The sequence below is a fragment of the Drosophila mauritiana genome, chromosome 2L, assembly GCF_004382145.1.
Source record: "Drosophila mauritiana strain mau12 chromosome 2L, ASM438214v1, whole genome shotgun sequence".
In the NCBI taxonomy this organism is placed as follows: domain Eukaryota; kingdom Metazoa; phylum Arthropoda; class Insecta; order Diptera; family Drosophilidae; genus Drosophila; species Drosophila mauritiana.
Genome location: NC_046667.1, coordinates 17,136,279 through 17,161,152, shown reverse-complemented (window position 1 = coordinate 17,161,152; position 24,874 = coordinate 17,136,279). Strand labels below are relative to the sequence as shown.

The window sequence follows — 24,874 nt, the reverse complement described above, 5'->3', positions numbered from 1 at the left end:
GTTATTTAAATTTGTTTTTACTCTTGATTTATCTCTTTCAAAACAAAGTCCACCTTCATGACAGCTTTCATGGTCTTTGATTAAATTGAATGCTTAATAGTTAAGTTAGATGGAAATATCTAAAAACTAAAAAATATTTTAGTTGATTTGCATATATGTGCAATATTTAAAACAGATATCCTGTGTTTGCCGCTGTGCAGTGGAATGGCAACCGATTTGAGAGCGCTGTTGGCCATTAAAGTGTGGATGTTGTCGCCATCGGGAGATGGAAAACGGAGAATCCGTAAAGGAGGCAGGGCAAGGAGCTCTCGGGTGAAACCCGCAGCCGCAGAGTCACCGACATGGTAAAAATTCATGTTTGCCAATGTGTCCTTCGAACAGTTCGATGTGTGTGTGTGTGTATTGTCCTTCTAACTGGTGGTGCGTTGTCCTATTTACGTTGTCGTACTTCATGCATTTCAATCACCAAACACAACACAATTTAAATATGCTGATTGGGTGCCTGAAATTTCGGTTCGGCTTTCGCCGGGCTCGCCAGGGACATTGTTTTGGATCCCATTTAATGGGGCTGGGTCCATCTTTAATTGGCTTTGTTCATCTTTTTGCTGTACCCAATACCACTTGGCTACCGTGTCGGCGGTTTCCATAAATTTTGTTTATTGATGGGCCGCATCGAGCCACCGCATGTGACATTGCTTAGCTGAAAATAATTAATTTAATTTCGTATCGGGGCTTTTTAGTTTAAGCTTGCGTGCACACTGTTGACATGCGAAATGGCTTTTTTATAATTGGTTTATTTCGCAACGGTTACCAGTATGTTCCCCCTTTGGTTTTCCGGCAAATTGGTGCTCGAAATAGTAGCTGAAAATATAAATACGCTCGTGCTATAAGGAGGCTGAGTTTATTGTATAGGGAGCTTAGTATTCGAAATATTTTCACGCATTAAATGACAGATTTAAGCATACACAGGATATAAATTCATGTTCCTAGTGTCTCAAATAAGTTTTACGGTTGCTCGTTTATAAAACAACCTATTAAATAGCTATCCATTTCAATCAATCTAAGAGCAAGAAAAACTTATATAAGGTGATCCCAAGGAATCCGTTAAATCTCAATACATTGAGCTTTTTTTCCATTGCATTGGAGAATGATCCTAATATACACCTCTGATTTCCCCCGACAATTGAAAAACGGGTTGTCCATTGGTGGAAAATTCGGCGGAGGCGTCGCCAAGCTAATCTGCTCGCTGTCAAAAGTCATTGAAACAATTCGAAATGACAACAAATATGAAAGTCGCAAAGAGATACAAAGCAAACACCTACATATACCAACATACCACACACTCGTTTATAGCGAGGGAAATCTGCCAGGGGGCGGGGCTGAGTGGGAGATTGGAAAAACTTGGGTCGAACGAGAAGCGAAAACTGCTGACAGTTGCATAAACAATAAAGGCAGACCCCCAAAAAGCGAACTCAGCCAGCGAAGCGATCCAACGAATGCGGTCAACATCAAAAGGAGGATAACAAAAAAATGAAAATAAAGGAGAGGAGAGGAAAGGAAAGAGGTGGATAAGCGGAAGAAGGGACCATCGAAAGGAAAGCAAAACGAAACTAGAACTATTACTGCCACTGCAACACACATGCAACGTGTGGCAAGTCTGGGACTGGCTCCAAAACACCCAAACCACCCAACTACCCATTGCCCACCCTCATCTCCATGACGGCTAGAACAACAATGTGACATTTTTTCCACTTTGACGACAATTTCCCTCGCGGCACAAACGGCAGCAGCAAAAGCAAAGCAACAGTAGCTAGTTGTAGCTAGTGCCACGCCATTGCCATAGCCACTGCCGAATCTAAAGCTAGACGGCAATGGAACTTAAGGATACAACGGGAGTGCCGAGTCCAGAAAACAAAAAGGGAATTCCTGTTCGATGGGTCGCAGTTTTGGATGCTCTTTAGACGTTGTATTGCGACGATTGAGATACCCTCCAAAGATCAGAACTGTTAAAATATAGGATTTAATTTGATATGTTGTATAAATGAATTTAATAATAAAATTTTTAAACTAAGAAAAAACTCATTTATATTTAGAATAACATGTAGTACTAGCATTAGATGTATTTGTAGTGTGTAGAATTTTTCGAAATGCAGAGTTATTATTAATGAGTAGTCAGGATAACCCATTTGTAAGAGTATTGCAGCGGAAAGTCCAGAGATATAGCGGATGTGTATTCCCATTCACACGCAATGTCGCTCGGCAAGAAGGATGTGCAAGGAGATCTTGCAGCAGGACTCGCTGTGGTTCTTCTTCTTCACTCCGGCCTGCCCTCGCCCGTGGATCACAAAAGCACGAAATTGATTGTGTAAATAAGAAAACGAAATTGTCGTTAGTTTACGTTTTCCGCTGACAAGCTTTTGAAACTGGCCAGAACCGAGGACTCATGGCTGTGGAGGGGGGAAATGCAGAAGCAAATAAAAGCGAAATGATGCAGAGACCAAATGGCGTTGAGATAGACAAAGAGTGCGACGAAATTAAAAATGGAATTTACTCGTTAGTCGCATTTCCAGTTTATTGCCAACTGACTTTGATGCGAAGCATTATCGGTGAAAAATTGATAGCTGCTGCTCGAAAGGAATCCGATTGCGATTGCAAGCGAATAGAGTGAAAAATTTCACAAGCAGCGACAATTTGGCAGACAGACTCCATCAATAAGTCAGATATGTACATAATCTGAAATGCAGTGTAAAGCGAATGCTTTATGAGAACAGCAGTCGATCCTCCGACATTGATTCACATATAAAACAAAGGTTGCAAAGGCAAAAAGCTTAAAATATTTTAAAACTGCAGTTGCATTGAAAGTAATGTAGGGAAATTTTTTTAAATCCTTTATAATTTGAGATATTTTAAAAGGATAAGGTATCATAGCTCCATTAATTAAATATTTTCAAATTCTTTTCTATTAGCTTAATTTTCAACAGTCTATTTAAGCCCTTTATTTAGCCATCAACCTTGGCCACAACCTAAAAGAGCATTGTAACCGATTGAAGAAACTTTATGAAAAACTGGAAAGTGGGAGGATGAAATTGTAACTTTGAAAAGCATGAACACATAGGGAAATGACGAGCAAATAATTTATCTATCCTTGCCCTATTTACCGCTTTTATCTTTGAGTCCATTTTGAATCGACTATCGGTCAGTTTGGGTTACAATCGCTTTCGGGCTTCCTTCGTTATGTAGTTGCGGAATTTGTTGGAAACCCAGACGAATATGCACGGTGTCGTTTAGAAGAACTTAGATTATCACTGTCAAAAATATTGCGCAAAATTGCCATTTTAGTGCTAAAAAATATAAAACTAGCCACTGGTATCTCAAATACTCAATTTGCATTTATAGATCTAGGTGCGTTATGTTCTAATATATCTTAAAATATTAATAATAATTTACAAATCCTCAAATATTTCTTTATATGCACCAAACCATGTCGACGCCACCGATTTCTGGCACCCTCTCAAAGATGCTTTTGTAGCTTTTCCTTGGGTTTTCCACACCCCCGTCGACGTGGCTAGGGCTACTTATGCCCGCCACTACCTTCCAAATTGAATGAAAGCACATTTTGATTGAAAAGGAAATTTACGGTGAACTTATACAGACACAGACGGGAGCCGCAACAGTTCGCAGGACCTGGGGCATGTCCTGCATGGCTGCTTTAACAGCCAATGTAGCGTTGCCCGTCGTAGCTCCCGGCGGATTTATCAGTCAATTTTAGAAAATTAGTTAACGGGTTTGCCGGAAACTTTTCTTTTTTGCACGCCAACTTGGCCAACAAGTTCGCTTCGCCCACCAAAAAATTTAAGGCTCAATGTCCACGAAAAAGGGAAAATGGGGTAAGGGATTTCTTTGGTTTCGTTCCACAGAAATGGAAACCTCTAGCGTTTGAAGTTGATGCCTGAAATTAATTTACGGTTGGTCAGGGGAAAGTTTGATAATTAACCTCAACGTGCACTGAATGTAGCACAAATCTGGGGTTCAATAGCAAAGAAAAACAAATTTATTTTCTAAGACCTAAGAACTTTATTTCACATGGATAAGTATAGGTATTTTGCGATTATGAAATACATAGTGCGTTTAAGCTAAATCTACTATATAAACAAAAGTTACTGTAATCACTACATTAATTTTAATGCATATAAGAATCCATTTGTTTGACTACAAATATTTATACCTGCTGTGCATATATAATCTCAACAAATTTGTATAATGCGAGAAATAAAACTATAATTCTATTACTTTTGTGCCCTCTGTGCCCTGAAACCATTTCGTAACTTAAAATAAAAAAAAAAATATTTTAAAATTCATTACTTGCGTTCTATATTGTTTCAGTAATTTGCTCACGGTAATAATTTATATTTTAGGTACATCTTGACATTTCCGACACATAAAATGTTTATTAAATATATATTTTCCTTTTATAATTGATACCGTACAAAGCACATTCATTGAGTTATATTTGACCTCGTTTGACACTATTATTGATTTATTGTGACACTCTGTTTCGACTCTATATCCTTCTTATTACGTATCCCTGCAAGTTCCCTTATTTCATTAATTTTTTTGATTAATAAGTCGCCAATTTCTTGTTATACATTATTTATATGATATACTTGTGTCGGTATATTCACAATAATAGGAGTAGCTTACGCGAATATAAAGAAAGGACCATTACAATTTTCATAATGCTTTAATTAATTTAAAAACGGTTTCCCAATTTCCACCGTCGGTATTTGGTTCATTCGTCTTATTTTTGATGTACGAATTCAAATGCCGTGTAAAAAATTATATTTTCAATTTTAAAGAGTTAATTGCAAAAGCTCGATCGGAGAAAAGACGAAGTTTTAAATATGTTATCTTCCGATCGTTAAAGCGTAATATATATAGATATTATGTATTTATATACAGAATAATATATATAATTTTTTTTTTTTTAAGAAGTGATTCTTTCGCATTACAGAATCTTTTAATGTTAACATGTTAGTGCTAACACAAAAAAGGTTTGGAAATTCACTTCATTCACATTTCTACACGCATCCAAGACAGCCACCATCGATGTCTACTTTGAGACACAAGGCAAACGGATATTTCGGTATTTTTTATCGCCAGAAACCCAGTACACACACATCCTTGGAAACTAGGATGGCATCTGTGGAAATACTGGAAAAATACCTTTACAAAAATACAGAACTCTAGTTCTTTGAACTTTTGGCTACTGTGGCCAAATTGTTTGCCGGTTCTTGCAGTGGAACCCATTGAGCCGTAGCATTTTTGGCGCGAAAAACTTCTTCAAAAAATATTTTTTCCTCGGTGCGTACTTCGGGAGAGTTTCCAATGAGAGTTCGTCCTAATATTTCACTTGATCCTAAAAAAAAATTTTAGTATATTTATGTATTTTTGTTTAAAAATATCAAGGAATACAAAATAGGTAAAATTTTTAGGCAGTTTGAAATTAGTTTGAAGTTTGAATTTAAGAAACTGAAAACTGATTTCAAAAACCTTTTATAAAAAAAAAATGTATTATAATATAATATGATATATAATACCATCATTCTATAAAAAAAATATTTCTCTGCTTACCCAATAGGCCATCGTGGACCACGGTGAATTCTAGCACACAGTTTTTTAAAGTCTCCTTGGCCACATCGAAAGCAAGTGCCTCATTGTAGACTGGGTTCAGGGTGCCCCTTTGAACGCCCGTCTTGCGTTTCTTTATCTTTTTTCCACCGGGACCGAGTAGGGTTACCTTCACATAAGGATCCGAGGAGTTCCGGGCATCGTCGACAATCCGCAGGTTTCGTGCCTTGATGAGAACGACCATCAAACGCTCCGCTGATGGCAAATAGGCCAGGGACACCATTATATCGCCCAGATCCACTTTCATGTCTTGGGCTGAGGCGGAACTTAGAGGAGTCCACAATTTCAACTGCTCGCTGAGATCCAAGTTGGCCAAATGTAGCTTACTTCCTCCGATGCAAACGTGCCGAGAATAAGCGTCAAAGTCGTACAATAAAATTTCCACAGTACGCTTGTCAATTACTCCGGCTGTTACCTCAAAAACAAACTGCTCGTCGAAAACTGCGAAGGGGCTTCGATATTAACGTAAAATCTTAATACAAATGTTTAAATGTATTCACCTGGATTCAGGGTCCTCTTGTGTATACGCGTCTGCCAAAAGTTCTTTTTATCCGGCAGCAAGCGGACTTTAGCATATGGGTCGGCAGTTCCACTAAATTGCCTCGGTTGCAGATTCTGGGCCTCCAGGAGTCGAACATTTAGCAATCCTCCAACTGGATCGTAGCCAAGGCTCACATGCAAATTACCCCGAACTTCGTTGAGTGAAACTGGATTGAGGGTCTTCGGTTGAGAATGCTAGAAGTAATAGAAACATAAAACACTTGATTTTAAAATGAGAAAGCCCTCTTCACTCACACTCCTATACAAGGTCATGTCGATTTTGGTGTGATCCAGCTTGGCGTTCATGGAGGAAACTCTGGGACGGCTCGGATGCATTGCCAGGACCACATGCTTATCAGATCGCGCAATTGGCACGGAGGTGGTGGAACAGTAGGACAAGGTGTTGGACTTCAGGCTCCCGGTGGGTGATGTTGGTGTGGGCGGTGCCGACTCCTCGGTGGTATTGGACACTTGTTGCTGGATGGCTGCCGTGGAGGTGACTGAAGCCGGCACCCAAAAGGCCGGGTCATTGTCCTCCATTTTCAGAGAGGTGGGGCTGAGGTTACCGGCATTTCCGCTGCTGTATTTCCCACGCGGTACCTCGTTCACGTTGTCCACATTGTAGCCCACGGCACCGGCAACCAAAGCCTCCCTGTTTGGGCGAAACGAAAACAATTTTTTAAAGGTTAGTACCACCAAGGGTGCGCCTACAACTCGAACTGAAGCTGGAACAGCTTTTAAGTAGGTTTGCCAAACGAATTTTTTCCAAATTAAAGTATTCCTTTATTAATTAAGTATTCCAAATTAAAGTATTCCTTTGGGTGAAGAGAAAAATAAAATAAAAGAAAAGAAAGCGCTATACGTACACGCTCAAATTTAGGTTGAGTACCAAAATACATTTGCCGTGAGAGTAAGAATTGATTTAGCCTTTCTTCTTTTTAACATTTGTATTATTCAAGTTTTTTCTAATTTAAAAATATATATCCTTTACAATAAACATGTATGCAAGCTCCCTTATAAATTTCATTGGACACCCACCTCTGCTGATCCTCATCCTTTGCGTTGGCGGACTCCAGGAGATTTTGTTCGAACCAGTTCAGGCGATAGCGTTTTGAGCAGGTGGTATACAGGGCTGCCCCAACAGCCGAAACAACGAGGAAGGACACAGAGGCATAGACGCCAATTTGTGCCAAAGAAATGTCCTCCTCACGTATGACAATGTCCATTTCTCCGGCTGAGAGTGAATCTGGAATGAAGAAGTAATGTGAAAGAATGTAGTCACTGCTTACTCCAAAACACATGAGATGGTAATGTGGGTCAATTACTCGGCCTGACCCCGCGTCGTCATCTCTCCACCTGCCTAATGATACCCAACCTAGCCATAAAACATTCATTAGCAAGTCAGAACCTCGGGATGTGTGTCTCATAAATAAATCAAAGCTTGGGGCCCCACGTTCGACATTCATCTTCTCCGCTCCCTGGCTTTGTGGGTTATTAATTGACCGGCTTAAGGTGGTGGTGCTTGTGGGGCATTGGCACCGCAGAATCCTGACCACCGGCACGTGCCCACAGCTACCCACCAGCTTCAAGGATCCACCAGGAGGCTAATTGAGGTGCCGTGCTTTGTCTTTCTCCGACCGCAACCACACAAAATTGCCATAAAGGCGGCTCGGCCTCGGTTAGTTCGCAATTAGCCGAGCAAACTGCCAGGTGACCCTCATCCCAAGAAGTCCTACAAAATCCGCCAAATTACACACACACTTAAAATAAAAAAACCAACGTAGAATGTACGTCGCTAAACCTCCTTCAGCACTAAAAAGTTTTATAGTTGCGCTTTTTCTAAAGGCTTATTGGACGTAAAAAGGAAGAAAGCTGGTTCTCATTTAATTCATTAAAGTAGAGATGCAGAGATGCATAATGGAATTAAAAAGAAAAAACCAGAAATGTTTAAAGGAATAACAAATTTGTATATAAAGTAATAATTTAAAATTGTTAAATAGTATTCCAATTTTAAAAGAAAATTTTTATTTTATGATGTTATTATAACAACTTTCTGTGTACAAATAATGTAAAGAGCGCAGAGAACTGCCAACAAGATGAAGTGTTGTCTGTTGAAAAAGCAAAAATGTATAGCCGACTTGTTAATTAATTAGTGTATTTATATTTGAAAGCCACCTTTGGATGAGTCCTGCGTTTCCCTACCTCTGACCCTTTTCTTTTCCCCAACCTCTACGCTTTTTCTGGCCAATTTCTGCAAATTTACTTTTCGCTCATTATTTATTTACGTCTAACTTTTGTTTTGGGTCTACGGTTTCTTTTACGGCAATTGCATGAGGTGTGTGTATGCGGGTTCAATTCCCTGTTTCCCTCCTTCTATCTCTTAGTTTCTTGGAAAATCTGGGGAAAATGATTTATGTGCCCTTATGTGCGAACAAGTGTGTTTCTGCCTTAATGTGGCTGTTTGGAAAATTTATGAAATTAGTTTTAATTTAAACTTTGACAGTTGTGAAGATAAGCTGGAATGGCAGTAGACAGTGCAGTAAATTAGCTTAAATTCGTGGAGTAGAATTTAAGCGCTTTGTGCAGACATTTCCAGTAAACTCAATTTCCCAGTCAATCGCCCCTAAATCCCCCGAGAAATATGGCAAAATGCCAGCCAGCTGATATCACCTGCCGTTTTTCAACATAGGCGACTCCTCGCTTTTGTAAATCACACATAACCCAATCAATGTCAAATTGAGCAGATCGCACTGCCACACCCCACACATCATCAGTCAGAATATTCAGTCAGTCGAGGTGTCCTTCTGCGCGAGTGTCAGGATGTGAATGTCAGGTCATATCCTGCCACTCGCAGCTCGCTCAAAATGTTCTACCCTTACTTCAAACGGGTTTTTGTGATATTCCATAATAAATTCCAAAAAAGGTTAAGAAATGAAAAGATTGTCAAAGAATACTTAAGTCTCACCGTCAGTCCTTCAACTCATTTAGAAAAGCTGTGTGTTGAATAGGCGAATTATTTCGCAAATCCCTTAAAATAGCTTATGATAGCTAAGTGCTCTGAAAGGGTATTTTAAAGAATCTGCCCTCGGTTTACTGGGCCTGGTATTTGCCCACATGCATCATTCACACGTGTGTGGGCCTGTGGGCATAGGGATTTATTGCTCCTGTCATAAATTTTAATACAAAAACCGCGCTTAGGCCCCCTTTTGGCCCGACTGTCTGGTTTGGTATTCGGTTGGCTTTGTAAATCATTTTGCGGCATTATCGTGCACATTTTCACTTTTCGCTGGAACCCCTAGATAAGACCGCACTACTTCCGCCTGCGATTTTGTTTGCGTCGCAGCAAAGTCAAGGGCAGAAACGCGTCCCTCCAAGTCCCCTAATGTGTGGACCGAGCGACTAAAATTAAGTTTATCTAATCGATAAAACCAGCGGAATGGTTCATTGAATGCCTGGGAAAACGGTGGGTGTGTGGGCCAGCTCATTCCCGTGATTTCACCCAGCTTTGGTTGGCGATTTCACCATTCGCGCTAAAAAAAAAAAATTAATAGATTAAGATGCCTTTCAACGGTCGCAGAGCCTTTGAATTGCGCAATTATGGCAAATTATGCTCATTAGTCTAATGAAGTGTTTTGTGACTCAAAAGCTCGAGGAATGGTCCCAGCTGCCCATCCAAATCCACGCCCTGCTGCTTTTGCAAAGAATGTGGACAATTGCAGTAGTCAGCAAGGCAAACACCCCATTATTCTGTTGCCAGGGGAGTTTGCGAGGGATGAGTCCCTCTTAAAGTTTTTTTTTGTTGAACAAACTCTTTAAAATCAAGAAAAGAACGAGTCTTTTTACTTCGCACTAAAAAATGTTACGCCTGTTCACGTGGCAAAATGTTTTGATTGAGCGGAAGTAGCTTAACTCGCACAAACCATCTCATTTCATAAGCTAAACAAGTTCCATTAAACTATCATTTTCCTTTGACTTCCGGAAGTACTTTGCCCCTATCCTTTTATCCTCCCGGCCTTCCGTAGCCATTGTTTGGCTTATCCTGTCGTAGAGCATTGCGGAAACATTGGCCGGGTACTGGTTGCACACCTGTCCCTGGCAACAGTAATTAGATTACGACATCGAATCCACGAGAATGCGCGTGTTGCTGCTGTCCTGGATTGCACTAGACAAAGGAGACCAGGACAAAACAATGGCAATTGCAAACAATTGCACTCAGAAAAAATATGGCAGCAGGCCATAAAGGAACTGCAACTAATTTATACAAAGTTCAATTTAAATATTTTTCTTAAAAAAAAAAGGAAAATATTAGCCGTCATTAGTTAGTCTTTTGTATGCATAATAATGCCTGTTAACATAAATGAAAGTTATCTGTATATTTTAGTTTAGCTATCTAGTTTTTTGCAATGTTATTTTTTAGCAACTTTCACTTTCTCTTATTGATTTTGTCTGTTTGTGTTTCATAAACTCTGCCCAGTTGCATAAGCAAGCTTATGAAGGCTCCGGCAGACCTGGAATCCATTAGCTCGTGTCCTTCCTCTGTTGCGTGGAAGTTTCATTTGGTTTCAAAACATCCAGTGCAGTTTATACACGGTCCCTGGAGCAACAGATGAAAAACCTTCGGTTTGCATAAACAAGCAGCACCAGCTAAACTAATATACACGGCACGAGGGCCACAATGTCCTCCAGGATCCGGAGGTCCTGCCCGTCAATAATCAGGCAGCAGCAATTTGTAATACGCGCCATAATGACACATTCGAGGCGCTAGTTTGTCCACATCGGCAACATCATTATCATCTTCGTTTTGCCCCCTTTGAGTGTTCGTAACGCATCTGTTTTTGTTATTCGAGTTGATTATCTGCCACCAATGGCATCGCCAGTTGTGGTCCTCAATGTCAATGGGATCAACAGGGCAATTGGAGGCTGACCCCATCGTCGTCCCTGCTAATTAGCCATCAATGAATATTTATAGCTTATGGCGGGGATAAAAGGGATGTACTATAAGCAGCTGAGAATTGCTAAGGAACCCGGACGATGGCATAAAATGATTAATAAACTTCTTGAGAAGAGAAAATAACTTGATACTAAAACCTTTTGCAAAGTTTCGAGTAGAGAAAATAATGATTAGTCTGCCTCGATTTCTAAAACTAACCGAATTCTTATGATATATTTAAAAGTGATATTTAAGCCGAGAGTCTCAGCACGAAAAATGAAAATGTTGGCGTTTCCTAGAAATATGTTGTTGATTGCACATTCAATAAGTATATAAGCAAAAAAGGTTGCTCTACTACTACATGACAATTTAAAAGTCAAAGATCAACTATAGATAGCATGTGTAAGTCATTCAGCAGCAGAATCCTGCCAATCCTTTCACTCTCATTTGAAAACACGCCAAAGCCCTCTATATGCGATAAAAGTGGAATAAAAGATCCCATTAAAATCAACAACCATATGTCAATTCGCCACAGGCCATTAAACCATGGGACCCGACCGGCGGGACACAGAAAATATTGAAAATAAAAAATATAAGAGAGAAACTGGCGAAAGCAACAAGATAAACAGCAATTTAATAAAGTGACCCAAAGTTATGCGCCTCCAGTCTAAGGGCGGTAGCATAAAAATAAACAATAAAACGCTCATTAAAACGCTGAAAATGCCCAAGAAGTAAACAACGGAAAATGTTTACATGCGCTCTTGGGATGGCAAAAAAGAAAAATAAAAGAAGAAACATATCGTGGCGTGGGCTACGGAAATAATAAGTGTGATATTAATACTTGTGTTCGGAACAAAGGGAAACCCGCACGGCTGCCAATGTGGCTACATAAAGGAGCCAATGGTGGTGGGTCACAGGCTAAAGAGCTGCCAATAACTCAACAAGTTAACAAACATGGCTGGCTGTGAGCTTCTTTATGGCCTCGTCAATTTTTCCTGTGGCTTCTGGCGACGTTTTTGCATTAAAAATGCATTAATCTTCGGACACGGGATAAATATTCATGGGCTTACGGCACCCAGAGATGTCTATAATAAATGCACTTCTTTAGTGCAGCCTGTTGACTGACTGACACGCAATATTCCAGGCAGAGAATATATATGACGAAGGTCGCTCGATTCGGCTACGGATTGGAGGTCGAGGGTCACGGCCACGCACGGGTGTTTCAAGGACATGGTTGTTGTGCTTGAGTGGCTGCCAACGTGTCCTGGCTTCTCCACCAGGTTAAGCAGCCCGCGGCTGAGAAATTCCAAACGAAATTCTCACAGTCATTTCAAACGGAATAGGGCGAATTGAGAAAAGGATCCCGCACATGTTTGGAGTACGTTTTACAAACGCTGTGAACTAATTACATTAAAATACCATTGCTTTGAAAGGTTTTATCACGCCGAATGCACAACGTGTTCCACGTGGCGTATACGCAATGCAATCGATTCAATCAGCAATCATTTCTGCCGCGGTGAATGCTTGAGAAGTAAGCTCATTTTCCAAAGCAAACAATTTCCTTCAAATCTGATTGGGATCAAAGGATGTGAAGTATTTTCTGATATCATATTACCTATTACACCATGCTCTTATGAGCTTATCGTATTGAAGGTTCTGCTAAAATTTAAAAAATTTTAATTGCAAAGTACTGCAAAAATTAATTCAAATTTTACATTTTACAATCATAAGCGAACGTATTGAGTATATATGGTAGACATTAAGAAAATGACTATAGTTTTGTATTGCAGCTCCTGTGAGAATTCCAAAAGATCGCAAACTCCCCTCAATTTATGTTTTCTTTATTCAACTATTTCACTCAAAGTATTTCTTCAGAACCGAACTTTTCACAAGGCGATTTACAAAGGAAAATACAGTGGCTAAACTTTAACAATAAAAGTTTGCCAGCTTAGACTTTCTTTTTGGTCTAGAAAATCAATTTACTGGTTCAACAAGTTCGTATTACATTTGCACGACGAAACCATTGTTCAATGAAGATTTCAGTCGACTTCAAAGCAAATAAAAACCATTCAATATTGAATGGCTTGTTTTCGAAACGTGACTTAACTATTTTCGCAGATTATAACAGTGAATTTGTATGCAAATTGAGTTCACATGGATCAAACAGCTGTGTCAGCACTTACCGCTTGAATATTTGCAAATCGGTGACACAAAGCCGAACAAAAACTGTGCAAACAATTTTAGTATTGAAATTGCTGCATGCAATTTACCGCAACAATATGTTTACGAAATCCTTTTGACGGTCCAACGTGGCGTATGCGCAATTTGCTCTACACAGAGGCATGCATATTGTGCGTGTTGTTAACGAGTTTGCGAAGCAATTTCCTTATTAGCGGGCTTTTATTAATTTTTAACTCAATAATCCCCTGCGCACATTGGTCAATTACATCAAATAAATTTAGCCAAGTAAAGAGATTACTGGAAGCGGTTGAATTTTCGCTTTTTTTCTTGTTTCACGCGCCTCAACAACTTGGCCAGAGCGTTGCTGAAACTCGACTGTGTTGTTGTTCACCAAAAATTACACGCAGTTACCCGATGTCATGTTCCATCACACTCACACTTTCGCACCCAAACACACGGATGGGCTGATGGAAACACCACACAAATGCAAACGGGAAGTCCCTAACGGAAATATCCGGTAAAATCCCTATATTAAAAAAAGTGTCTTTCGAAATAAAATTTATTTGCACACCTTATACACAAACATAAGGAAGTAATAATTAACTATTGGCCACCCGTTTTAGCCAAAAAGTAATGCAACTACCGGAAGGAAAAGCCTTTTTTACACAAAAGCTTCCCAAAGAGCAACAGCTGGCCAATTTTATAAAAAGCCCGCGAAATCCGAATCGGTTAACCTTTTCCAAAAGCTTATGTTTTCAACAAGCTTTCTTTCATTTCAGTTAAATTGGGCGTTGCCACCTATTTCTATATTTGAACAAAAATATATAAATTTGTATGACTCGTATAATATTATTTTCAGAATCATTGTGTTTACGTAAAGTCTGTTTGGCTATTTTTATTATTTATATAATACTTTTTGAATATTCATTATATTTATTTATAATGAATTGCAATTCTTGTCGTTATCTATTCAAATATTTGTATTGTTTCTTTTCCCTGTTTTGCCAAAATTTGATTGTGGTAAAAAAGAAAATATTACTAATAATATTCGAACTTCGTTGAACTTTGATTAAAGCTTATTTTAGAAGTGATATAGCTAATGAACTTTAAATACAAATAAGAGAAAAGACCAATGAATAATCACATTTAATTCTGTCCGTGGACTTGACAATGGTTTTGAAAGTACTTAGTACTTATTCGACCTTATCTTCACATTTTTGCAAATAATCGTCAGAACTAAATTATAATCTCTTCCCCTACATATTTCTAGACTAATTTGATAACACTAGGCAATTATTTAAATATTCTTGTCGAAGAAAGATTCGCGTTTTTTCCAAAAATGTACGCAATCACGCACACTTAGAATGATAACCTCTAATAGCTGAATTATATTCTGCCTTTTATTAGCAATGCTATTCTCAGGCTTTTTCTAACCCCCAAAAGATATTTAATATGGATACATCTAGTCCATGTAAACCTCAAAGTCAAAGTCAAATGTTTTAGCCCAGTTAAAGAGCTCGATCAGTTGCGACTTTGAATATTTTTGCGGTTATAAGTCATTACTTAACGTGATGATGCTGATCTTAACACTGAGTTGCTAGCATATTAGATTACCAAATCTTGTAAAAACCACACATCAAACTTGAACTCAATTGGAAATTATAAATGATCAATAACAATTGAATCGTGACGTCTTAAAAATTATTATTTGAAAATGTTTTCTTGTTGTTTTTACTTGAATAATATTTATGTTTTATACTGCGTAATTTCAACTATTTCCTCAGCTTTGCAATATTTTCTATTTATACAATACAATGTACAGAATTAGTGAACTGCGTTCTGTCTGGAATTCAATAAATGGGAAATTAAATAGTCTGAATAATTTCATCAGACCTTTAGTTTTGTAATAATTATTGATTAAACGTACTCACTACATGTAAAATTAAAATCATTCCCATGGTTCAAATAGTTCAAAAGCGTGGCATCATTTTCAAATCCATTCCAATTTCAAGTTCAAAGTTGTAGTGAGCGATAATATTGAAGTCATTATCTCTGTTCCCATTATACTGCTTCAAGAATTTAGAACAAACGTCAGAGGATTGACACAATTCGTGATTTTTGGCGAACTTAAAACGCATTTAAGTATTAAAAGTAAATAACTCCAGGCTATTAACCCAAAATATATTTTGATTGCCTTAATGACTGGCGATCAAACGGTTCGCGTAGACGTAATTGATTCGCCCGATGCACGTTTGACTTGTGCCAATAAATCAAATGTAATGCTGATAGGCGCGTTAAATGTCTCCCTTTAAATTATTGCTGGCCCATTAAATTTATAAGGTAGCAAGTAATTAGCTCATTGAGCAACCCGATTCACAGAGAAATATATAATTTATGCTCGTCTTTACGAGCATATTCAGAAATTGACTCATATGAGTGCGAGTGACCACAAAACATTATTGCACAATCTCGCAATCTCAGTGCAATGCCTAGCCCTCCCATGAACATATGTAGATGCAAACCAGTTCGGTTGAATATATATATATGTATTTATATATTATATAGAAACCGATCTATAGGAGCTTCGCTTCTCTGGGCCCGAAGTCTTATCACCGTGCTGTCGGCTCCATCGATCGACTCACGTGTTGTCATTTATAAAACGATTACAATCCAAGGCATGAATGACACTCCAGTACCGTTGGCTGCACACGAAAGACACTCAAGACCCCAAGTAAAACTGGAACTGAAGCCGACCAAGCAGAACTCAACTTGATTCGACTCCCGGCTGTCTGAAGTGATCGGGCGGCATTACAAATCGTTGTATCAGATATTAGTCAAAAGTGAAAGTAATTGCATACTTACAACATGTCATCCGCGTTGACGAACCTCTTGCAATCGCTGCGGATTGTGCCCTTGGGACATGGAAAGTCCAGCAACCAAGTGGTCGTTGTGCCGAGCAAAAAGGAACGTTTAAAGCTGGAAGATCTGCCGGAGATCGCTTTGGAGGAGGTGGCCCAGCACGACAGCTTCGACGATTGCTGGGTGGTAATCTACGATAGGGTCTACGATGTGACGCACTTTCTGAGGGATCATCCCGGCGGCGACGACGTCATTATGGATCACGCAGGACGAGATGCCACCATCGCATTCCATGGCACAGGACACTCGGGGGATGCCATCGAAATGATGAAGGATTTCTTGATCGGTCAACTGCCCACCAAGCAGCACATATTTCGCACTGGCAAAAACAAGGTTTTGTCCCTGGGCATACCGGAATAATATAATGCCAGCCGATTTTGCACCGATCGCCTTCGCCGCCGTCCTCCATGTCGTATATGTCTATATATATTTTTTTAGAGTATTCATCGACTAGTTTTCTAGTTGTAATCAGCTAATTTCGAATTCCGCTAAACGGCTTTTGCTTAATCATCAAAAACCATACAGCCAACTATGTATATTTATATTTTATATATTTTTGCCAAGACTTGAAACGGATCTAAGATTATATTATTTTAATTGTGAGTGTGCTCTTTGATGTTTGTTATCTGATGATTATAATTGGTTGGTTGGGTTGGGCGTGTTTGAGTGTTTGAAACGCTTATTTCGTTTGCATGATGATTCTGAAAAATGAAAAAACCATTTTCCAACTACATACTTTCTACTTCAATAATACTTTATTCGGTAATATTCATCTTACACATATTGGTTGACATTAGGTAAATGCATAAATAAGAAATGCTTATGACAAAAATAAATATCACTGAACAGATTTTCACTTGGCTGCTCTGATAAGAGGCTGCTTATCAACCTCCTTTCGTCTGACTAGTACACAAGTATTTGGCATTTTCTTTCCAATTGACTTAAAAGTATTGCTCATAAATGGATTGCTTATCAGTTTAACCATAGTTTATGGTGGCTCGCACTCTTATTTAACTGCTGCTAGTCGGTGGTTCGTTGTGAGGTCCTTGAAGAAGAGCCTGCAACTTGGCTGCCGCCGGAAAAGCACCCAAATCCAATGGCGCTGCTCCCGTGGTGCTTTGTATATAGGCCAGTAGTCTGAAATTATAAACATATATGTTAATATTCTAATTGAGTATAGTTAATGTGTTTCGTTACCTTCTCAACTCCTCGAGTGCATTTTGCTGCATCAGAATGTAGTTCTTAGCCAGCAACAAGGTGGCTATTTTCGACAGCTTTCGCACAGAAGGTGAATGCGCATAAGGAATCACACTTCTCAGCTCATCAAGGGCATCATTCAAATCGTGCATCCTACGTCGTTCCCGGGCATTTATGTTCAGCCTCACTGTCTTTCCTTGACGGTTTTTTTGCTTGCCACTGTTGGAGCCACTTCCGCTGGCGCCACCACTGGACACGGCCACGGTGGTGGTGCCACCACTGATGGCAATGGCTGCGATGGCGGCGGCCGTTGGACTCAATGGCTTTTCCGGAGCACTGGGCCCTGGTTTGTTCTCATCCGTCGGTGGCTGCTGGGTCATGCCCATTCCCTGGGCATAGAAACCACCCAGACCAACCGATCCAAGTGGCGTCCGACGGCCGGGGACGCTTTGTGGTGGACTGGCGGTGGGTGCTGGATGCTGGCCTCCAAGCATATTGGCGGTGGGAGGTATTGGCATGTGTCCGTGGTTGGGGAGTCCGGGAAACCCAAAAGCAAGATTCGAGGGATCCATTTTATTTATTTTATAGGGCTTTTCCAGCTGTGAAAAAAAAGGTTGAAGGGATGTGTAATCTTTTAGGGTAGTCCTTGCGACTCAATGTTATTTTGATGCAGGGTTGCATAAGAAAACGTATAAATAGGGGTGAATATTCTCAGCTGTTCGGTAGCGCCATCTGGCGGAATTTGATGTATGTAATAGGTTATCAAAGCTTTTCATAGGTGGAGCTCCTGTTTTGTGTTTTAACACGAAATGGTTTAACACATTTTAAAAGCCTGTCAGGTATTGCTTAAATTAAACTAAAGCCAAATAATGCTTAAGCCTTTCCAATGCCAACATATTACGCGGTAGTTAGATTAACAAGCTGAATATAAGCTTATCAAAGCTTTTCATAGGTGGCGCTGTGTAATAGACCAATTTTAAGGGATGGTTTATGGCGAATACAATTTTAGCGGTTTTAAATTTATTTAAGAGCTCAGCACTTAAGAAAGCAATAAACTTTAAAATTGTACGTAAATATATATAAATAATAAATTTGGCAATTATTAACCCGACGAAATGGATTATCAAATATGCAAAATCGACGTAGCACTTTATTTAACTTGCAGTTAATTCATGACACACTTAAAGGATTATTAATTTAAATTAACCACAAATCACAAGTTTGCCGGTGTACGAAGGGGACGAAGAGCACAGAGCACGGTGAAAGAAATTGCGGATTTAAACATTTTTAAAAATCGCACGCACCACAAACCAGGCAAAAAATTCAAATGCGGCTGCTGTGTCAGAGGATTCAGATCCTGAATCGCAATCGGAATCGATGCGCGAGTGTGAGGTGCCCGGCAACAACAGAGACGACCGCGATTTTGTGGTGGGTTATAGTAGTCGCATAACGATTTTCCGATTTTTCTCCGCTCGCTCTCTCTCTCTCCCTCCGTCTCTATTTGCCGTCTCTTTTGCTCTGTCAGCGCGGATGATTATAAACTTTTTGCCACCGACGCCACCGTCGCCGTTTGGTGTTAATCTCTTTCTGCACAAGGAATATTATGAGCCACTATACAAAATGTGGGTCGGGTGTCGACGCCGGTGGTTGACGTTTAGTGGTTGGGCTTCGCATAATGCAGCATCCACACCAATACATACAGCACGACTATTACCAATACTCACAAAGGTGAATGAGTCACAGTTTCAGCACTAAGAAAAATAAATGATTACTAAGGCCTTTTTGATATAAATATAACATATAGCACAAGATATACCCTACACAAAACAATAATAATGGGTAACATTTAAAAATTTAATCTGATATTGTAAAATAAACAATTTCATATTTGCATTAAAAAATGTTATAAAATCGTATAAATAATAATCAATTAATTAATTTAATAAATATAAATGTTATGTATATCATAACTTTGTATATTAAATTAAATTCTGCATTTTGAAATTGGTTTAGTAATAATTAACTATAAAGACACTTGCTTGTAACAAAATCCAAAAACCCAAATTTTCATTAAATTGTTGAATATTATTTAGTGCAGTCAAATTTTTTCCAAGTGTATGAAGTTTTTAATGCCTTTGCCCTGCCTGTCCGAAAATTCATTTTTCTTGTTGTTCAGGATTTTTATCGCTTCGCTCCTTTTCAACCCCGATGGCCCATCACCACCCCTCGCACCCTGAGTCCGCCGAGTCCGCTCCTTTGTCTGTGATTTCAATTTCCATTGAAACTGAATCTAATCACATGCTCACTGCCTGCTGATCCTGGGCCGCCTGGCCAGTCCTGGATTCCTGTCCTAGGGGGTTGAACAAGGACCAGGAATACAGCCATAGCCCGTGCATCCTAGTATTTCGCCTATATGCCCATATACAGCATAGCTCAGAGGATGCCGCATCTGCATGGCATTCTCTACGTGAGCGAGTTTGTGCGTTTGCGAGTTGCCTGGAAATTATGGTATCGCATTGTTCAAAGCTAGAACAATGCCATAAATGGCACATGCCAAATATTTTCGTTGGCAAAGGCGCATACGGTAGAAAAAGGTATGGAAAATGATCGGAAGTGCTAGGCAGATCTAGGCCAAATATTTATTTATTTGATTGTATTTATTAGTTTTAAACAATATTTTGTTGGGTATATTTTTATGATTTTTAAATATAAAAAAACACATTTTTCAATTACAAGTATATATGTATAATAAGAGTGTTTTTCAATTGAAATGTTTTTTTAAATATTTAGAAATCCGCTCTTAAAATGAGAACCAGAATTTATGATGTTTAAAATTAAACTTAGATAACTTTTGTTATAATAAAATTTAATCCAAAAATCTCTGCGCATTCATTTCTTTACTTTAAGCAAACATTGCTCTATTGGCTTATAAATTTTGTTGTTAATTAAAAACTTGAAATAATTGTTCGAAAAAGCTACTTTTAAAGCTATAAACTAGGTTCTTTAAAGCAGATGTTTATTATCCAGAGCCAGCATCTCTATCCTCCTGTCAACTGCAATGCCCACTAATGACTTGCCACACTTCAGGCCTCGCAGGACATTAATGTATTAGTGGCGGAGTGTGTGTGCGTGTGGAGCTGCCTGCAGTCGTTTAGTCCTTAGAATAAGTCAAACTACGAGCTCGGGCGACAGACCTAATGACTTCGCGCATGATAAATTTAATAATTTGCGCTGGCAACTTTTCCATTTGGCCTTTGTTTGCGCTTCCCTCGTTTCGTAGGGAAAATTATTGTGTCAGATGTTCGGGGCAGCAGTCACCGTATGCCATTATTTTCAATGAAATCCGGAATCTGGACAGCCCCTCTAGGCAATGCACCATTTGCTGCGTGATTGTGAGAGTTTTTTTTTTTTTCTTTGGGTTTCGGGATCGGGATTGGGATCGGGTATATTTGCAATCGCAGTGCACTCTCCCTTGTTGTAATTGTTCTGGGACTAATTCAGTTTATATATGCAGCATTTACATTGCAATTTACGGCGCTTCAGCTACGGCCAACACAATCATTTCGACTTTTCAACCCCGGGCCAGTCGAAATTTAAATTTTCGGTTTTTTCATTTTATGGCCACATTTTTATCAATCCATATACATATAGATGGGCATTTGTCGCTGGTCCGTATCCGGGTTCCCGGATCCCAGGTCCGGCAGAGGCAATGAGGAATTTCATTATAATTTGCATAATTTATGCGCGACCGTGATTTGCATAATTAAGATTTGTACATTTGTGCATGCCAGTCATCATTAGCTTAGGTTCCGCACTGCGGACCAATTGTAAATGGCCAGCCCAGGGATTTTTTGGCTCGTACCTCGTGATCCGTCAAGGGGTTGTCATGGGTTAATGGATGACCCTCGAACCAAGTCGCCGCGGGCATGGACATAAGTGGCTCTATTCATTTTGTGACGCTGTTAACTAAATTTAGGAAATTATTCAATTTTTTTTTTAACTATCATTAGATCACCCAGTTTAAAATATGAGTGTATATGTTTTAAAACTTTATTTTAAGGTATCTTTCATTCGAGTTGTAGACAACTTACAACGCTGACTTTTTCGTCAGGCAAAATTACAAATGCAAAAGCCCGAAAACCCCAATTTAATGTTCGGGTATGCGCAAATTAGACAAAACCATAGAATCCTTGGTTCTGTGGCGCTTGGCTCGAACTAACGGCACTCCATGGGGCAATGTGAATCAATCATTAGCATTTTATTGTTGAAAACCGAATTGGGCACATTTATGAAGAGGCTTTTCTGCCCTCCGCCCTGGCTAGTCCTCTCTTCGGAGATTCAGTTGATTCCTGGGTACACGAGCATGGCTTCCTAACCTTATTATCGATGTGCTTTCGTTATATTGGCAATATTTATGGCAGCCCATGACGGTTCGCCTAATGATTCCCCAGCGTATCGTTTTCAAGGTAGCACTTCCGATCCCCAGGCCACAGAAACACACACACACACACACGAACGCACTCCTGGCAGTGCCATCTTTTATTTTGTTACTTTTATTGGCAGACGTCAACGAAATACAAAAAATGTGCCAATTGTACGCTCGGGAAATCGCTGCCGACTTGCGTTCAAAATAAGAAGCGAATGAAGATATATTTATCGCTCATTTCCGGCTTGACAGGCTTGATGCGCTTCCGCCATTTGCCAGTTGTTCAAACCAAGATAAACTTGGCCCATTTTAGCTAACAAACGGAAAAAACAAAAAGCATTTGCAAGATTTTTTTATATTGGTTTGTCAGAAAAGAAAGATTTGATGGTGGCTTATTGAGCAAAACAAAATATATGTGTGGAAAAATAGATAACAGTCTTAACAGTCCTTGATTTTTCAACTACAGAGGTAACTTGCTTTAATTTTCATGTTTAATTGTTCATATTGATGCAAGTTAGCCAAAGTTTCTTGATATAGTTAGTACCTATATAAGTACACCGCTTTGAAGTAAGGCCCAAAATACTGTGCGATTCGCTTTGTTTTAATCTAACTCCCGCGAAAGCCATCACACTCTAAATAATTACCGATTTGCACACAAAACGTGGCTCGGAAAAAGGAAACTGTAACGCACAGAATTTGATTTCGCCACTTTGATAGGATTTCTCATCCATTAGCCGAACTGAATGGATTGCGTCGAGCTCTTATTGATTACATCTAATGCCCATCATATGCGCTCTGCGTACAACCAAAATAAAAAAAGCGAAATAATAATAATTTCAGACAAAGGGCGAAGCGTGCAATATTTTATCAAATTATGCGATGTATGCAACTTCCTCCGCTGCGCGAATCCTTAACACCCCGCTGCCCACCCAGGCGTACTTACAATTTATCAGCATCAAATGGAAACCAAACAGCGAGGGTGAACCTGAACCCAGGACTTTTCCAGAGGGGGGATTGGGGTGGTAAGCCAGCTACAAAACAACAATAACAGTGCCGGAGCAATACCAATTCGAATTAAAATGCTGCTGATGCTGGGGCGGAGGACGAGGCTGAGTCTGAGGATTCGGCACCACCCCCAAGGGTGGAAAAGGGGTTGTTTGTCGGTTTCCCTTCGGTTCTTTATTCTGCTCGATTTTTTTTTGTTTCGCGCGCGTTGTTGCAAATGGATATGGAATGTTACACAAACAAAAAGGGAGTAGGGTGGCCGTGTGGAAGTCGAAAAAGAAGAGCTCGAGTCCAAACCGAACACCAAAAGCAGAAACAGGATGGAACAAAAACACAAAAAAAATTGCAGGCCCGGACCACCACGCACAGGACACAGAAAGGACCACGCAACCGGGAACCAGGCGAAAACAAAGGGCACAACTTTGATGCGAGGGCCGAGGGCACAGGACGAAGGACGATGGTCCGTGGGTGGATCAGTAGGAGGAGACGCAGACTGGATGGACCCAACAATGCCCAAGTACAGCTCGATAAATGCCGGCTGAGTCACCTCTGGGTATCTGGACTACACAAATAGAAATCATAAATCATAAACATTAAAAAAAAACAAGTTATATGGGCCTACAAATCCATATTTTTGCGTGTTTTATACAAATTTATACTATTTAATAAAGTTATATGTTATTATATAAGGCTTTAAATAAACTTCGTTTATAAAATAATACATTTTACAAAAAAATGCAATTGCTTTAGAAAATACTTAAAAAATGACTTCTTTAACTTAACAAAAAAGTGTTTATACCAAAGTCACATATGCTATATCAGATTGAAAAGGAATACTATCTATTTCCGATACATTATAACGTGTATCTTCTGTATCGTTTAGTAGCTTCCTTCTTTTGCAAGAAGGACTTCAAGTTCCATTAGATTTATCAATTAATTTGAATTAATTAGCCAGCTGTTTTTCATAGTGTACTAAAGCCGATGTTGCTGATGCCCCTCGGTGCGATTTGGGATTATACGTCGTTCGGCCGAGTGGCGCACACGCATTTTTGATTATGCCCCTAACCAAAAGGCAGCCATGTCCTGCAATCGTAGTCCAGGTAACGGCAGAAGCCATTCGATATAGTACACTTATGTACACCCCCGGCACCATTTCCAACACCCCGTCCTTGGGAGAGTCAACTTTTGTTCGATTCCGTTCCTGTTGCTGATTTTGATGAATTATGCACTCCTCCCGGCTGTTGTCCTTGTTTGCTGGGTGGATGCTCGACTGCGGGATGACAGTCTGCAGCAAATGGCTGGGCCGGCTCTAATGATGTGTCCTTGTTCCTAATGCTTTCAGCACAGCACTGCGATTAGGCCAGACTTCCATTCGAAAGAGGTGTGCATCGCCGGCTGATTTCTGTGCCGAGATATTGAATAATGCACGGCCGGGGGAAATTCGATTCCCAGCTGAATTTCGAGCCTCCTGCTTTCCCATGGGAATATTTTCAAATGAGATCCTGCCGCCGGTCGAAACGTCTAATTGCACTTGAAATAAAAATCTGTCTTGCACTTGACATTGAGCTTAGAAGTCGTCCTTCAAATAACTAATTCAGTGTATATTTAGCTGATTTTATTATTTAAAATAAAAGATTTACGTTGAAATTCATAACCGCACTTGAATATACCGCAGTTAGGAATATATGGGAAGCTGTTCGAATTATAAGACATATTTGGCTGTATTGGTCAAAGCTAAATCTACTCCAAATTGCTTTTCGATACTGGCAGCTTCAATCTTCGATATCCTTTAATCAGGACGCCTGAGCATCAGACTGTGCTACACCCACGACATCCATTAATGGCCAGCGTGCAGCAGAGCGTCGATGTGACAGCGGCTGAGCCAGGGATTCATAACAAATTGTTGCGCTGACGTTGATTAGACGTGGGATGGAACTGGCCGGACGGAAGCTAGTAACCACCAGAGCTACTCAAACTGCCAGTGCCCA

At 39.7% G+C, this 24,874-nt stretch overlaps 3 protein-coding genes across 4 annotated transcripts; 1 reads left to right on the top strand and 2 right to left on the bottom strand.

Moving 5' to 3' along the window:
- Positions 1 to 4,089: 4,089 nt before the first annotated feature.
- On the bottom strand, positions 4,090 to 15,284 carry LOC117150794 (synaptotagmin-5). 2 transcript variants are annotated; one of them, XM_033317847.1, is made up of 6 exons: positions 15,267 to 15,284; positions 7,267 to 7,474; positions 6,484 to 6,880; positions 6,189 to 6,423; positions 5,632 to 6,129; positions 4,090 to 5,416 (listed from the first exon to the last, which is right to left on the bottom strand). In XM_033317847.1, the coding sequence occupies exons 2-6, from the start codon at positions 7,452 to 7,454 to the stop codon at positions 5,244 to 5,246; spliced, it is 1,491 nt and encodes a 496-aa protein (XP_033173738.1). In that variant the 5' UTR covers positions 7,455 to 7,474; positions 15,267 to 15,284; the 3' UTR covers positions 4,090 to 5,243. The 2 variants fall into 2 exon arrangements, with proteins under 2 accessions (XP_033173738.1, XP_033173739.1); XM_033317848.1 differs by lacking the exon at positions 15,267 to 15,284 and adding an exon at positions 13,342 to 13,697 and having other exon boundaries at positions 5,244 to 5,416.
- A 756-nt stretch (positions 15,285 to 16,040) lies between these two features.
- Positions 16,041 to 16,861, top strand: LOC117150626 (cytochrome b5). Its single transcript, XM_033317596.1, has one exon. The coding sequence runs from the start codon at positions 16,205 to 16,207 to the stop codon at positions 16,616 to 16,618; it is 414 nt and encodes a 137-aa protein (XP_033173487.1). The 5' UTR covers positions 16,041 to 16,204; the 3' UTR covers positions 16,619 to 16,861.
- Positions 16,862 to 16,994: 133 nt separating this feature from the next.
- On the bottom strand, positions 16,995 to 19,025 carry LOC117150625 (class E basic helix-loop-helix protein 22). Its single transcript, XM_033317595.1, has 3 exons — positions 18,760 to 19,025; positions 17,456 to 18,054; positions 16,995 to 17,395 (listed from the first exon to the last, which is right to left on the bottom strand). The coding sequence occupies exons 2-3, from the start codon at positions 18,025 to 18,027 to the stop codon at positions 17,269 to 17,271; spliced, it is 699 nt and encodes a 232-aa protein (XP_033173486.1). The 5' UTR covers positions 18,028 to 18,054; positions 18,760 to 19,025; the 3' UTR covers positions 16,995 to 17,268.
- Between the last annotated feature and the right edge of the window lie 5,849 nt (positions 19,026 to 24,874).